Genomic DNA, 17112 nt, shown 5'->3' on the forward strand with positions numbered 1-17112 from the left:
CATTCAAAAACCTGTCGTTTTTATCCTTTGCAGCTACAATCTCTGAAGAAAGTAAATATCAGACTATCTTGAGATACATGTTTTAGTTCATTATGTTAAGTGGTTATATAATACTTACTTCTGGTGTTTAAGGAATGATCAAAGTGTTAAAGCTTAGGTTCATTTTCATACAAAGGCCAATCAGTGATACTTCTCTAATTCTGTTCGGGAAATTATAGATAATTATATTCTACTGAATGCACTGATATTCTTGTTAGGTAATTTATCAAGATGATAAAGTTGTTCTTCATGGAATCTATTGAATTATTTGAGTATAAAACATAATTTATCCAAATAAAGTAGTAATGACTCCTACTTTGCACTCACCCCTGCAGCTTTATATTTATATTCTTTACTCTCTTCCACATATATTTTATTAGTAATAAAGGAATCTTTCCAAATTTATCCCTTAGATTCATTTTTAAAGGCACAGTGGTTAGTACTGACTTTACCAAATTTAGATTTTTTTTCTAATTAAAAAAAAATGTTATGGTCTATGAAAACACCTTGTTAATTTACTTTGTATTTTAGGAAAGCAAAATTAGATCTGAGAATGGCAGTAGCAAAAGTGGAAGAGTTATCTAAAATGACCAAAGATCTTCAAGAACAGATGCAAAAGAAGGTATTTTCCCTTTTTCTAAAACAATAGGATATGGCCGCTTGTAGCTAATTTTCTATGTATTATATTGTTGATCTCGTTTGGATTAGGTATTTAAGAGGGTTGCTGGATAATGAATTAATCATTTTATTGTCCTCTAAATATAAAATATGAAATAAGAAAGCTCAATTATAACACTGAAAATAATTTTTTATTTGTATTACTTTACCCTAAATCAATAGAACAATGTAAGATGGTGATCATCCCTAAACACATCATTACTGAACTGCGTGTTAATGCAAGATCAAGCTTTAGTTAATTGGTTATAGGTAGATGGAAAAGAACTATTTAATACTATATTCTGTTTAATACTACATTTTGTGTTATTTATTGGCATAAGACATTTTTTCTTTTATGTGTAATAATGAAATTTGAAGAAGGTGTCAAAGAGAAGTTGGGCTTTAGATTTAGATGAATCTAATCATTAAAATTCCAACTGTCAGAAAACTAAGTATAGAACTACCATATGACCCAGAAAGCCCACTCTTGGGCATATATTCAGACAAAACTTTCCTTGAAAAAGACATGTGCACCCATATGTTCATTGCAGCACTATTCACAATAGCTAAGACATGGAAAAAACCTAAATGTCCACTGACAGATGAATGTATTAAGAAGATGTAGTATGTATACACAATAGAATACTACTCAGCCATACAAAAGAACAAAATAATGCCATTTGCAGCAACATAGATGGAACTAGAGACTCTCATGCTAAGTGAAGCAAGTCAGAAACAGAAAGACAAATACTGTATGATATCACTTATATCTGGAATCTAATATACAGCACAAATAAACCTTTCCACAGAAAAGAAACTCATGGACTTGGACAATACACTTGTGGTTGCCATGGGGGAAGGAAAGGGAGTGGGGTGGACTGGGAATCTGGAGTTAATAGATGCAAACTATTGCCTTTGGAATGGATAAGGAATGAGATCCTCATATATATAGCACTGGGAACTATATCTAGTGACTTGTGATGGAGCATGATGGAGGATAATGTGAGAAAAAGAATGTATATATGTATGTGTGATTGGGTCACTTTGCTGTACAGTTGAAAATTGGCAAAGGACTATAAATCAGCTATAATGAAAAAAATAAAAATCATTTTTAAAAAATTCTAACTCTGGCACTTACTAGCTGTGTAACTTCTCTAAGCCTTATTTCCTAATCTTTAAAAGTTGGTTATAGGTTTCCAGTAATGGTATATTTGTGAAAGGCATATGCAGACCTTCTCATACGTAATAGTTATAAAAATAGGATAAGTTTTTTGAAATGCTTGAAAGCACTTAAAAACAAAAAAAGGCACTGAAAGAGGTAAGAATTTTGAGTTTTTAACTTTCTGTCCTGAGAGCTCTCTCTAACCCCACAGCTATGGCCTCACAAAATAAAAGCTTATGTAAGCACTTATGTGGTACCCAAAATCAAAACTTAGGGCTAGAAAAGCTGAAAATTTAAAAGAAGAAATATCGGCAGCAAGAGAACTATACACACACATGCAATTGAGACCCAAATTCTGAATATAAACTCTGATCAAGTCCACGACGAACAGACAAACTGTGCCTATGTGGATGGGAACAGTTCCCCGGGGAATCTAGTGAAAAAGTAGTCAGAGAGCTGAAAGAAGTCTGTTCTTAAAAGATAGGTTTACTGCTTTTTAAATTGAATATATTCCTAAATTGGTACAACCACTGTGGAAAACAGTATGGAGATTCCTCAGAAAACTAAACATAGAACTAACCATTTGATCCAGCAATCCCACTCCTGGGCATCTATCCAGAGAAGAACATGACTTGAAAAGATACATGTACTCCAGTGTTTACTGCAGCACTATATACAATAGCCAAGACATGGAAACAACCCAAATGCCCCATCGACAGAGGAGTGGATAAAGAAGATGTGGTACCTGTACACAATGGAATATTACTCAGCCATTAAAAGGAAAGAAGTAAAGGCATTTGCAGCAACATGGATAGACCTAGAAATTATCATGCTAAGTGAAGTTAGGCAGTGAGACACCAACATCATATGGTATCACTTACATGTGGGATCTAAAAAAGGACAAAAACGAAGTTCTTTGCAGAACAGATACTGACTCATAGACCTTGAAGAACTCATGGTTTCCAAATGAGACAGGTTGGGGGGCGGGGGATGCACTGGGGGTTTGGGATGGAAATAACTATAAAATTTGATTGTGATGATTGTTGTACAACTATAAATGTAATAAAATTCATTGAGTAATAAAAAATAAATAAAGTATGTTCCTGAGATGTTTGCAGCTTGAGCAGCCAAAAGCTAAAGCATAAATGGTTTAAGTATCAGTGGACAGAGTCCAAAGCTGGCAGAGCAGGTGAAAATAACAGAAGAATCTGTAAGAGCAACAAAACCACAAAGAGGAAGAGCCCTACCTCTGCCCAAATCTTGACAATCCTCAAATTATACTAGCACATACAAGCTCCCACAAGTGAATTCTGTGGGAGCCTGGCTAGAAAATCAGCAATGGAAAGAAATAAGAACTGTCACAGATGGCAGCTGCTACACCCTCTGTGGAAAATACCAGAGTTTGAGTCTAGGCAAGATAATTGCCTAACTGAACCAAAAAGCTAATGATCTTCAAAAGAATAAAACAGAATCCAAAGAAACTGTGATGCATTATTTTTATTATCCAGTTCTCAACCAAAACTTATTAGACACTAATGTGTGACTGGCAGCAGGTGAAAGGAAGAGAAAGTCATAGAAACTTCAGTGAGTTTGGATTTAGCTGTTAGATTTAGCAGGCAAAGGCTTCAAATAAATTATTATAAATATGTTCAAGGAATTAAAGAAATGTGTTTTTAAATTAGATTAAAATAAGATTACAATGAAGGAATAGGTAGAGAGTTTTTTAATTGAGAACTAGAAAATAATTTTAAAAATAAATATTTTAGAGTTTAAAATTATAGCAGCCCAAATAAAAATTTCATTAGATGAGCTCAGAAATTAATTCTAACAAGTAGACAAAATAATCAGTGAACTTGACAGTCAATATAAATTTTCCTATTCAAAAAATAGAATTTAAAAGATGGGAGAAAAGTGAACAGGACTTCAGAGATATGAGGCAAGCAAACGTAAGTGTAAGTGGAATTGCAGACGTAGGAGGCAGAAAAAATGTTTAAAGAAATAATAGCTGAAAACTTCCAAAATTTAATGGAAAGCAGTAGAACCAAGAATCTCAATGAATCTTTAGTAGGATAGACACAAAGAAAATCACTTGAGACACATCGTGACAACACTGACAGCAAGTTATAAAGAAAAGACTGGAAAGCAGCAATAAAAAAAAAAATGGCACGAACAGGGAACAGAGATAAGAATAATAGCTGATTCAAGAAATCAAGAAATTGTGGAAGCAGAAAACACTGAAATAATATATCTGAAGTACTGAAGGAAAAATGCTCATTAAGAATTTTATGTCCAGTGGAAGTTAACTTCAAAAATCAGGGTAAAATAAATACATTTTCAGGTAAACAAAAACTGAAGAAATTTGTACTTAATAGAGCTATCCTTCAAAAATGCTGAAGGAAATTCCTTAGGCTGAAAGAAAATGACACCGGGTAGCAACTCAGATATAGGAAGAAATTAAGAGAAACAGGAATTATAAATGTGAAATAACATATGTGCATATTTTTCTTTTTTCTTGTTAATACCTGAAAAGACTTGACTGCTTTAAAGCAGAACTTAATACTGCATTTGATGGGTTTATAAAGTATACATATGTAATATATGACAACAGTGGTACTAAAGAATAGGATGATACATAGAAATAAATACACCATAGCAATATTCCAGTGTTTTCTCTGAGTTAATTAAACATTAACTATATAAATCGGGATAAGTTAAAGATGCAAATTATAATCCCTATAGCAACCACTAAAAATAGTTCAAAGAGATATAGCTAAAAGCCAATAGAAGAATACAGCAGAAGGCAGGAAAATATAAACAGGAAATTTTTATTAAAGGTGATACATTAAAACCTGTTAATTTACTTTAAAGCATTACTATTTAAAAAAGAGATATCCTATGATTATAACAAGATGCATAATAACCTAGTTAAGAAGACATGTTCTGGGAGTTCCTGTTGTGGTGCAGCGGAAAAGAATCCAACTAGGAACTATGAGGTTGCGGGTTTGATCCCTGGCCTGGTTCAGTGGGTTAAGGATCCAGAGTTGCCGTGAGCTGTGGTGTGTAGGTCGCAGACGCAGCTCGGATCCCGAGTTGCTGTGGCTGTGGCATAGGCTGGCAGCTGTAGCTCCGATTAGACCCCTAGCCTGGGAACCTCCATATGCCGCTGGTGCGGCCCTGAAAAAAAGTTCTAAGGACAGTCTATCTGCAAATAAACCTTGCCTTTTTTTGTTATACTTGCACTATAGAAATAATTGGAGCATTGGTAGAAATCTACATGCAGTGACTATTTTGAGTATTGTTTTACTAATAGAATTGGTAGTGAGGTTTTCTCCCCTCTTTTTTCAAGTATGCATGATTTGTTCCCAAAGAGATAATGCTTCTTTAAACTTACATATGAAATTCTAGCAATATAATAACTTTATAGAGTGAACATTTTGTGTGCTGTTTAATGATGAATTAACTTTTACATACTCAAAATAAGCATCCAATTTCTTTATTTTCTAGGAGGAGGATATGGAATCTGCTCAAGGAAGAGAAGAAGCATCAGATAGACGCTTACAGCAGTTACAATCTAGTATAAAACAGTTAGAAATGAGGTAAATTGTTATATATATGTGTCTGTACACTTCAAAAGTTATTCTGCATTCGAGTTTCTGTTTATGACGTTGTCTAGAGTATATATTTTCTCAGTGCTAAACGAACTATAATCATAGGTTTAAAATCTGTTTTGCTGGACATTCTCTATTTTAGAAAACAGCATATTCAAAAGATTGGTATTTAACATACATTCAAAGATCATTTTTGTCTTTACCTTTTTCCCAAAATAGTAACAGTCAAGTTTAGTCAGTATCAAAATGGAAAATGTTCTTTTCATCTTGCAGCAGGAAAAAAAAATAGTGAAGTTTGTTAAAAATTATATAGAAAAATCATTTCTTACTAAACAGATACACAATAGGAAAAAATACTTGAGAAATAATCATAGATGTTTTTCCTGGAGTCTTATGAAACTGTAATTTTCAGTTAGCTTTGAAGGTCTGGGCTACTTTTTAAATATATAAAATATATGTAGCCTTGTCTTTACTATATCTTAATGCAAATGTTCACTCTGGAGTCTTCTGCTGTTGTTTTCTAGTCCTTGTTAGATACTCCCTTAATAAATTTGTCATTTGCATTCTATTAAAGATACTGTGGCTACTGCCTATAAAAGCACAGTATGGTTTATGACTGAAAAATCAACTCTGATTGGAATCTGTTACACTCACTCAGAAATAGTCTGTTGATCTGAGCATATCAATAATTGTCATCTCAGTTCTAGTCACAGGTCCATGACTAATATGGTTTGTTTAGAAAAAAATTAGTATCTTTGAACTTCTGTTCTTATTCTCCAAAATGTTAATGAAAGTAATTTCTTTGCTCACGATGGGTTCAGAACTAATTGAATTTAACTGCTAACTTGAGATTCTGATGAAAGGAGTTGTACTTTTTAAGTCCAAGGGTTTGGCGAGGGGTGTTTTTTATTTTTGTAAACTTTTCAGTAGTTAATTATTTGACAGCTTTCTTGAACTTTTCTGGTTAACCTTGGAGAAAAGAGTCTATAGTTGTAAGTTTTTTCATTTGTTATTTTAGCATTCTGCACTATGGAAATAAATGCTAGAGACTTGAAACAGTGAAATCTGAATGAGTGATTGTCACTTCCTTTGATCCTGATAGTATTTCACATAAGGAATCAAGTCGTCCAGCAATACTTTGTCTTTTTGGTACTAAAGATTTTGAGATTTTTATTGTTGTATTTTGTTTTACTTTTACAATAAAGTTATATAATATATAACCGAAAGCTTCTTAAGAAGAGATAACTGCATATATAAGAACATCTAAGGATATTTTTTTTGAAGTCTAGTATTCAGCTAGCTGCCTCTGAAAAGTAAATTTTTACATGGGTTCTTTTGGAACTATTAAACTAATATTGTTTCTATTATAAAAAGTTAAAATTTATTTTTTTAAAGATGAATTTGTTTTTTAATTTTTTAAAATAATTTTTATTTTCTCCACTATAGGTGCTTTACAGTGTTCTGTCAATTTTTTACAGTACAGTAAAATGACCCAGTCACACATACATATATGCGTTCTTTTTCTCACATTATCCTCATGCTCCATCACAAGTCAGTAGATATAGTTCTCAGTGCTATATACAGCAGGACTTCGTGGTTTATCCATTCCAAATGCAAGTTTGAATCTATTAACCCCAGATTCCAAGTCCATCCCACTCTTCCCCCCTCCCCATGGCAACCATAAGTCTGTTCTGCAAGTCTGTGAGATTCATTTCTGTGTAAAGGTTAATTTGTGCCATATATTAGATTCCAGATATAAGTGATATCATAAGGTATTTGGCTTTCTCTTTCTGACTTACTTAAGTATGAAAGTCTCTAGCTCCATCCATGTTGCTGCAAATGGCATTATTTTGTTCTTTTTATAGCTGAGTAGTATTCCACTGTGTATATGTACCACATCTTAATCCTTTCATCTGTTGATAGACATTTGGGTTGTTTCCATGTCTTGGCTATTGTCAATATTGCTGCAGTGAACATGCGGGTGCATGTGTCTTTTTCAAGGAAAGTTTTGTCCAGTTATATGCCCAAGAGTGGAATTGCTGTGTCACATGGTAGTTCTATATTTAGTTTCTGAGGTACCTCCATGCTGTTTTCCATAGTGGTTGTACCAGTTTACATTCCCACCAACAGTGTGGGAGGGTTCCCTTTTCTCCACATTCTCTCCAGCATTTGTTATCTGTAGACTTATTAATGATTACCTTTCTGACTGGTGTGAGGTGGTATCTCGTAGTAGTTTTGATTCGCATTTCAAATAATCAACATCATATACCACATTAACAAAGGAAAAGTCAAAAACCACATGATCATCTCAACAGATGCAGGAAAAGCATTTGACAAAGTCCAACATCCATTCATGATAAAAATTCTTACCAGGAGTTCCATCATGACTCAGTGGTTAACAAATCCAACTAGGAACCATGAGACTGCAGGTTCGATCCCTGGCCTTGCTCAGTGGGTTAAGGACCCGGTGTTGCTGTGAACTGTGGTGTAGGTTGCAGACGCGGCTCGGATCCCACATTGCCGTGGCTCTGGCGTAGGCCTGTGGCTACAGCTCCGATTAGACCCCTGGCCTGGGAACCTCCATATGCTATGGAAGTGGCCATAGAAATGGAGAAAGACAAAAAAAAAAAAAAACTTACCTAAAGTGGGTATAGACGAAACATACCTTAACATAATCAAAGCCATTTATGACAAACCCACCGCAAATATAATACTCAATGGAGAAGAACTGAAAGCCTGGAACAAGACAAGGATGCCTACTCTCACCACTGTTACTCAACATAGTATTGGAAATCCTAGCCATAGTAATCAGACAAAAGAAATAAAATGTATCCAAATTGGAAGAGAGGAGGTAAAATTGTCACTGTATGCAGATGACATGATACTATATATAGAAAACTGTAAGGACTTCACACAAAAACTACTGGAACTGATCAACAAATTCAGCAAAGTAGCATGATACAAGATTAACATTCAGAAATCAGTTGCAATGAAATATTAGAAAAGGAATACAAAAACACAATACCTTTTAAAATCACACCCCCCAAAAATTAGATACCTAGTTATAAACCTGACCAAGGAGGTGAAAGACTTATATGCTGAGAACTATAAAACAATAATCAAAGAAATTAAAGAGGATTCAAAGAAATGGAAATATATTCTATGCTCCTGGGTTGGAAAAATTAATATTGGAAAAATGGCCATACTATCCAAAGCAATGTACACATTCAGTGCAATCCTATCAAAATACCCATCACAGTTTTCACAGAACTAAAACAAACAATCCAAAAATTTATATGGAACCACAAAAGACCCAGAATTGCAAAAGCAATCCTGGGGAACCAAAACCAAGCAGGAGACTTAATTCTCCCACACTTCAGGCAATATTACAAAGCCATAGGCATCAAGACAGTGTGGTACTGGTACAAAAACAAACATAGAGACTAATGGAACATAGAAGAGAACCCAGAAATAAACCCAGACACCTATGGTCAATTAATCTTCAACAAAGGAGGCACATATAGAAAATGGGAAAAAGACAGTCTTTTCAGTAAGTAGTGCTGGGAAAACTGGACAGCCACACAGAAATCAGTGAAACTGGAACGCACTCTCACACCATACACAAAAAATAAACTCAAAATGACCTAAAGACTTAAGCATAATACAAGATACCATCAAATTCCTAGAAGAGAACATAGGAAAAGCACTACCTGACATAAACCTTACAAACGTTTTCTCAGGTTAGTCTCCCAAAGCAACAGAAATAAAAGCAAAAATAAACCAATGGGATCTAATCAAACTGACAAACTTTTGCACAACAAAGGAAACCATAAAATCAAAAACAAAAAGACAACCTGCAGAATGGGTGAAAATAGTTTGAAATGATGCAACTGACAAGGGTTTAATCTCTAAAATATACAAACTTATGTAACACAATAGCCAAAAAAAAAAAAAAAAGCAACAGTGGCAAATAATTTCCAATTGCCAATGGAAAAATGGGCAAAATACCTGAATAGACATTTCTGCAAAGAAGATATACGGATGGCCAACAAGCCCAACATCAGTGATTATTAGTGAAATGCAAAAAGTTACAATTTAAAGTTTAAAAAAAAACTTGCATTTTATATCAGAAAAACCAGAGTTATTAGTTTGGGTTGATATGCATCTCTAAACAATGTTCAGCCAGTGTTTTAGTTATGAAGATGTCCTATTTAATGGAACTACCAGATTAAAAAGCTGTATTTTTTAATGAGCATCTTTGTTCATATAATCAAAGACATTTTGCCCTCAGTAAATACTTAGTAAATACTATTTGAATTACTAAAATTTTATTTATTGTTTATTTCTAAAATTATTACTTGTGATCCTTTCAAATGCCACAAAAATCTAAGAAGCATTAAGTTATTTCCTTTTCAAAGAAAGGGCCCCCTTCCCAGCTTTTTAGGTGATTCATGAGTACTGAAAATTACCTCCAGGGAATAACCGTTCTTTCTAGGGATGATGGTTTTGGATATGATCTGCTGAATAAGGCTGGAGTGAAGTTCATAGAATTTCTTTAAACTTCCTCTTCATATTTATAAGTTTAGTGTTTATTTCAAAATAAGGATATGCATATAAGACCAAGAAATCTTCATTTAAGCGACAAATGAAGAGTGATTTTCATTCTAACCATTTTTCTTTTTTTGTTGACCCCCTCATTTTAATGGTTACCATTCTCCCTCAGCTTCCTGAGTATACATGGAAGATACATTTTTTAATATCTTGATCCTACTTTTAAAGGTGTTTGATAGTTTGGCTGAGTAATGAATCCTAGATTGGAAATCCTAGCTTTGAAATCATTTTTCCTTAAAATGTTGACATTTTCCTCACATTATCTATCTTCCAGCTGCAGAAAAACAAAAACTGTATGTCACTCAAAATTCCAATTCTTTACATTTGATCTGTTTTTGTTTTGTTTTTCACTCTGGAGTCTTACAGGATCATCCATCCCACCGCTTACCACAATTAATATTCTAAAATTGCACAATGTGCATATTTAGTAAAAATCCCTTTTCATTCATTTTACTAGAAATATTTCAGTATAGAAATTTATGTTCTGAAGTTCTGGGAATTTTTTTTATGGCCACACCCACAGCATATGGAAGTTCCCAGGCCAGGGATTGAATCCGAGCTGTAGCTGCAACCTACAGCACGGCTGCAACAATGCCAGATCCTTTAACACACTGTGCTGGGCCAGAGATTGAACCCACATCTCCTCAGCAACCCAAGCCACTATAGTCAGATTCTTAACTAACTGTGCTAGAGTGGGAACTCCAATTCTGAGAATTTTTCAGGGATTTTTTTTTGTTTGTTTGTTTGTTTAATGATTTTTTTCTCTGTTTTTCCTTTTTTTCTTAATACCAGCTGGATATTGGATCTAATGGATTGACTCCCTAATTTTCCAGTCTTTCTTCTCCCATTTTCTATTTCTTCATTTACTTTCTCTTGTCTTGGCAATTTCTTTAAATTTTCTAACAATTTGTTAAATGTTTTATTTTGCTATTAGTTTTTTAAGGAGACATTTCTTACCCTTTGAATGTTTCTTGTTCTATAGTATCAGTGCAAGGGTTGTATCATCTCTTATTGAAGCATATTAAATATGTTTTTTAAGGTTTTCCTCTGTTGTATGCATTGTCTCTTCTTTCTCTAACATTCCTTTTTTCTGCATGCCTCTCTTCCTTCAAATGCTTGGTGATCCTTTCTATCCATTGATATTTAAAATTAAGACACCACAGTGCCTGCTTCAGCAACACATAGACGAAAAACTGGAACATGCAAAGGAAATGAGTATGGCCCACACACAAATTCTTGAAACATTCCATATTTTTAAAAATCGAACTCATATATATGAAAAGAGTCTAGTGGTTGTGAGAGGCAGAGAAGAGGGGGTGGGTGAAATAGGTTAAGGTGGTCAAAGGGTACATATTTCCAGTTATAAAATAAATGAGTTACGTGGATGTAATATTTAATATGGTGACTGTAGTTAATGCTGTATTCTTAAAAGCTTATTTAAATATTGTATATTTGAATGTTGCTAAGAGAAATAGATCTTAAAAGTTCTCATCCCAAGAAAAAAAATTATAACTATATGTGGTGGTAGGTATTAACTAGACTTTTTGTGGTGGTTATTTCAAAATATATGCAAATATCAAATTATGTTTAACACCTGAAATTAATATATAACTGTCCCTCAGTATCCACCAGGTATAGGGTCCAAGACCTCTTTGAATACCAAAACCAGTGGATGTTCAAGTCCTTTATATAAAATAGTATAGTGTTTGCATATAACCTACACACACACACACACACACACACACACACACACACACACACACTGCCCTGTATAGTTTAAATCATCTCCAGCTTACTTACTAATACAATATAAATGCTACATAAACAGCAATGCACAGTAAATTCGTTTGTTTCTTGGAACTACTGTAATGTTGTCTGTCAATTATGTCTCTCTCCCTTTTTTTTTTTTTTTTTTTTTTCCCCAAGAAGTGGCTAAATAGGTAGGTAGGTATAGGTACACTTATAGTCTGGCAGACCTAATGTATTACTTTTAGGCAGTGAGCTTGGTTTTTCCTTGGATAATCCTCCAATATCAGAATCTGAGGGTACTCTTTCTTGCGCCAATTTTTGCAGGGTAGGATCCATCAGTCTTTTGACATGGGCTGGGAATGGAAGTGCACAAGCCTGAGTGTGTTCCAGGAACTGAAGAAATGGTCTTGGGAGTTAATGTTCAGTAGGCAAACTTTCATTCCTGGGCTTTAGTGCATCTTCTCACCACCAACTTTACTTCAGATGAGAGCCCCTTGCTCTGTAATTATAGATATATAGATCTGTGAGTTGAATCTGTGTAATTTATTTATTTTTTAATTTTTTTAAACTTTTATTAAAGTGTAATTGATATACAATGTTGTGCCAATTTCTGCTGTACAGCAGAGTGACCCAGTCATACACACACACATATATACACATGTTTCTTTTTCACATATTATCTTCCATCATGGTCTATCCAAGAGACTGGATATATAGTTCCCTGTGCTATACAACAGGACCTCGTGCCCCATCCATTCTACATGTAATAGTTTGCATCTATTCACCCCACACTCCCACTCCATCCCACTCCCTCCCCTCTCCCCCTTGGCATCCACATGTGTGTTCTCTGTGTCTGTGAGTCTATTGCTGTTTTGTGGATAGGTTCACTTGTGTCATATTTTAGATTCCACATACAAGTCATTCTGATTTCTTTCTGATTTTCTTCTCTTAGTATGAGAATCTCTAGTTGCATCCATTGATTCAATATTTTATGGCTGGGTAGTTGAATCTATATAATTTAAATGGAAGTTTCTCTTTGGCAGTATAACATATTTATTAGGAACACTGAACTCTGGACCTAAACTAACTGAGCTCAAACTCCAGCTTTACTAATAACTAGATCAGTAATCTTGGGCATATTGCTTACTCTCTGTGTACTTAAGTTTCTCTGTCTATAAAATAAATATCATGACTTAACCTACCCTCATAGGTTATACGATATAACCTCATACTCTACCTCTTGGGCTAATGCTATATAACCTATCTCATAGCAGTGTTGAAGATATTGAGCAATATTTTTTAAGATGTAAAGTATCTAGTTCAAAGAATGTTCTTACAAGTGTTTGCTATTATCATTGTTGTTATTATAAATAAGAAACCTGGCCCACTTTTAATAAGTTGAAAGAAATCTTTAGAGCATGTAGGAGTGCTTCAGGAGAATAAGAATAGTAATAATACATCTTTTATATTATAAAATTATGGAAACCTATAAATTATGAAGGTGATTATCTGCATCTGCTTTTTGGTAACTCCACTCCTAAAACCAATCTGACATTTCAGAGCCAAATAGTTACTGGGGTTGATAGACTGTTGAATACATGTGAGACCTTTAGTTGCAAGGCTTTTTCTAACATGGATGGGTATGAAACCTTGAGAGGACTGTCAGAGAGCCTTGATTGATGATTGGAATTCACGGAGTCATAAACAAAGCTTGCCTTGTTGAGACCCATGGGCTTTTGGGAGATGAGGTTGGTGTAAACCCTTCATAAGTCCACCTCCTCTGCCTGGTCCTCAATAGACCATGGTGGAGCAAATGGCTGAACTGATGCTGATAAAGTGCCAGATGCCCTATACTTCTGTGGGAAAGGTAGAGGTTGCTTCATCCTCTACCACAGTGCTTTAGCCAAAGTGATGGAATGAATAATGTCATATGTGTAAATCATTAAAGTGTGAGAGGACTAAATTCCATTACAAGCCAGATTTTGATTAAAAAGCAAGGCCTATTAATATGTTACTTTAGAAGATACCTAAAACAGGAGTTGTGCATGACACAGTGGATCCAACAGTGGGGGCACGAGTTCAATCCCTGGCTCAGCACAGTGAATTAAAGGATCCGGCATTGCTGCAACTGTAGCATAGGTCACAGTTATGATTCGGATTCAGTCCGTGTCCTGGGAATTCCCATATGTCACGGATGTGGCCATTAGGGAAAAAAAAAAGTGAAACAAAGAATAAATTAACTGGAACAATGATATTAAGAAAGGAAAGATGAGAGTATTTGTTTTCAATTTAAAATAAAGGTTTTGGTGGAGAATATTAACAACCATAAACAAAAAAGAAAGCAGGTTTGACAATATTGATAACACACAAAGTAGGGTTTAATGGTAAAAGCAATATCAGAATAAAGAGAGACTTTATGTAATAAAAAGCCACAATTTTGAGAAATACGATATTAATAATACAATATTAATAAAACCATGTCAAGTAATATGACAGCTAAATATGTGATGCAAAAGCTGAGAAATGCAAGGGTGATTTGATGAAAATACAATTATAGTCATGGCTTTTTTTGCCGCCGCTTAAATAAAGAAATGCCTGAAAATAACAAAGAAAAGTGATGTAGGGACGAATTGTCTTACCAGAACATGTCAGCTACTATAATCAAATTCATATGATTTGGGTGTAGAATAGACAAATATAGCAGTGAAACATGACAGTCCATAAGTAAATCATGATATTTGCATATTTTAAGAGTAAAGGATATATCACTTCAATCCGTCAGTTACAAATGAAACACATACAAATGGCCATCAGTCTGGAAAAAAAGTAAAATTGAACTCTTATACCACATTCAGAAGTAAATTTCAGATTAAAGATCTACAGGTAAAAATATTAAAGACATAGCAACTTTTTGAGGAAATCTAGGAGATTAACAATCTATGAATAAGGGAGATGATCTTTATAAAAACCAAAATCCCAGATGTTGAAATTAATGGTCAGATTTAGCTATATTAAAGAGAGCATTTTTAGTGTAATAAAGATTTCCTAAATAGAATCAATAGGCAACAATAAAAAAGTAAATTTGGGGAGTTCCTACTGTGGCACAGTGGGTTAAGGATCCAGTGTTCCTACAACCATAGCTCAGATTCGATCCCTGGCCCGGGAATTCCATGTGCCTCAAGTGTGGCCCCTACTCCAAGAAAAAGTAGTTTTGGTGAAAATATTTGCAGCATACAGAACAAAACTAAGAGTTAATATCTAAATATTCAGAAATTTCTTGTAAAGGAACAAAGGAAATTAAGTCATCAGAAAAAAATGGGCAAAGTATATGAAGAGGAAATTCAAAGACAGTTCACATGGCTAACAAACTTTTAAGATATGCTTAAATTCTCCTGTAATTAGGGAAATACAAATTAACAGTGAGGAGACATTATATCCATCACTGGGAAAGGAAAGGAAAGCGCTGTTGGATGTATTGCTTGAAGGGATTTTTACAAGATATTATTGAATAAGAAAAGCAAGTGCAGAAAAGCATGTATACTGTGATCTTAATTTGTATAACACAAAAAAAATATGTTTAAAAACCTGTGGATAGATGTGTATATGCTATATATGTATATTTATATGTATATGAGTGTAAAATCATACATATGATTTTATAAATATTGGAGAAAAATATTCAAAGATATAATTAGTAAGTTAACATGGACTACCTGAGTAGAGAGTAGGAAAGGGGAGCCAAGCAAAAACGGAAAAGAAAAAAGACCATATAAATAGAATAACTTATTCTTTAAGGATTTGCTCTGTAACACTGTTGTGTAGCTATATGAGACAGTATGAATTAAATTAAGTAAAATAGTGGAGAAAATGTAACATAGTTAGAATATCTAGGCTCAGTCTCAGCCCCACTGCTCATTATTCATATAACCTTAACCAAATGTTTAAGCTCTCTGGGTCTGTTTATTATTCTTTTAAGTGGAAATAATGGAATTTTATAGAACGTGTATGTGAATAAAATGAGAAAATACACATGAAAGTAACTGGAATAATGCTTGTCCTATAATAGATGCTTTGTAAATCTCCTGTCTCCCACCTTCTTTTTAAAAATATTTAACTTTTGCAGTGTGACTGTTAATTTTTAGATTACATTTGTCCACCCAAGAAGCCACCCAATTAAGAGAAGAAAAAGCACATTTGGAGAAACAGAGCAGAGAGTTACAAGTGAAGTGCAATGAATTACAAAATGAGAAATACGAAGCTATTATAAGAGCCAGAGATAGCATACAACTCTTAGAAGAAGCTAATCTTCAAAGAAATCAGGTAGGAAAACTTGTGAACATGTCTACAAATAATAGTAAATAAATAATGAAATACTGAACATTCTCCCATATGACCTGATAGTGAGCGAATCAATAACTACAGAATAAACACATAAGAATGAAATTGCCCTGCTCACCATTGATAGACGTATTACTTTATGTTGAGTTAATATCTCAGGGAGTTCTTGTTGTAATGCAGCAGAAACAAATCAGACTATTATCCGTGAGGATGTGTGTTCGATCCCTGGCTTGCTCAGTGGGTTAAGGATTCAGCATTGCCATGAGCTGTGGTTTAGGTTGCAGATGTGGCTTGGATCCACACTGCTCTGGCTGTAGCTCTGATTTGACCTCCCAGCCTGGGAACTTCCATATGCCACAGGTGCGGCCCTAAAAAGCAAAAGAAAAAAAAAAAGAAAGACTTAATATCATAAAATACGACAAAAGGTCAATTCTCACTCCAAATTTTTATATTAGACCTTTTTTTAAATGTCTCCAATCCTTGTGTAACAAATCATCCCCTATAGTCTCATCCCTAAAAAATATCTGTTATAGCACTTTACCACGGTATGTATACCCTTTCTTTTAGTCACTTGAATCAGATGAATCTTATTCTTTATTTTCCTTTCATTACCTACACAATTATTCTAATAGAACAGAAGCTTAATTGACATGAATTAAATTTATCTGTAAAGATTTATTAGCTGGAGACTTCATGTCACTATTCTTTTTTTTTAACCCTCTAACAATTGTGATTACTATGCTATCACATATCATAGCTTTTGTCTTTTACCACTTCCATAGTTTATAGAAGTCACAGAATACATTTGTGTTTAATGTTGCTTCCTCCCTTATGTAGAGGTCATTATATTATTATTTCACTTAGTCAACATCTATTGAATACCTAGTATTTGCATAATACTCCATTGAAAAGTATGAGAGTACAAAGGAAATACTTTGTTTTATTTGT

General features: G+C 34.1%; 1 protein-coding gene across 6 annotated transcripts in view; it reads left to right on the forward strand.

The window, feature by feature from the left end:
• Positions 1–17112, forward strand: part of SCLT1 (sodium channel and clathrin linker 1) — a 249657-nt gene that overhangs the window by 157153 nt on the left and 75392 nt on the right. For all 6 annotated transcript variants that reach the window (XR_002346423.1, XM_021100692.1, XM_013989334.2 and 3 more), the window contains 3 exons: positions 571–661; positions 5363–5454; positions 15969–16146. Coding sequence is in view for 5 of the 6 variants with exons in the window: in XM_021100692.1 (XP_020956351.1) it covers positions 571–661; positions 5363–5454; positions 15969–16146 (361 nt within the window). In the remaining variant the exon portion in view is untranslated. The remainder of the gene's footprint in view (positions 1–570; positions 662–5362; positions 5455–15968; positions 16147–17112) is intronic.

This window comes from Sus scrofa, chromosome 8 (genome assembly GCF_000003025.6).
Source record: "Sus scrofa isolate TJ Tabasco breed Duroc chromosome 8, Sscrofa11.1, whole genome shotgun sequence".
Taxonomy (NCBI): Eukaryota; Metazoa; Chordata; class Mammalia; order Artiodactyla; family Suidae; genus Sus; species Sus scrofa.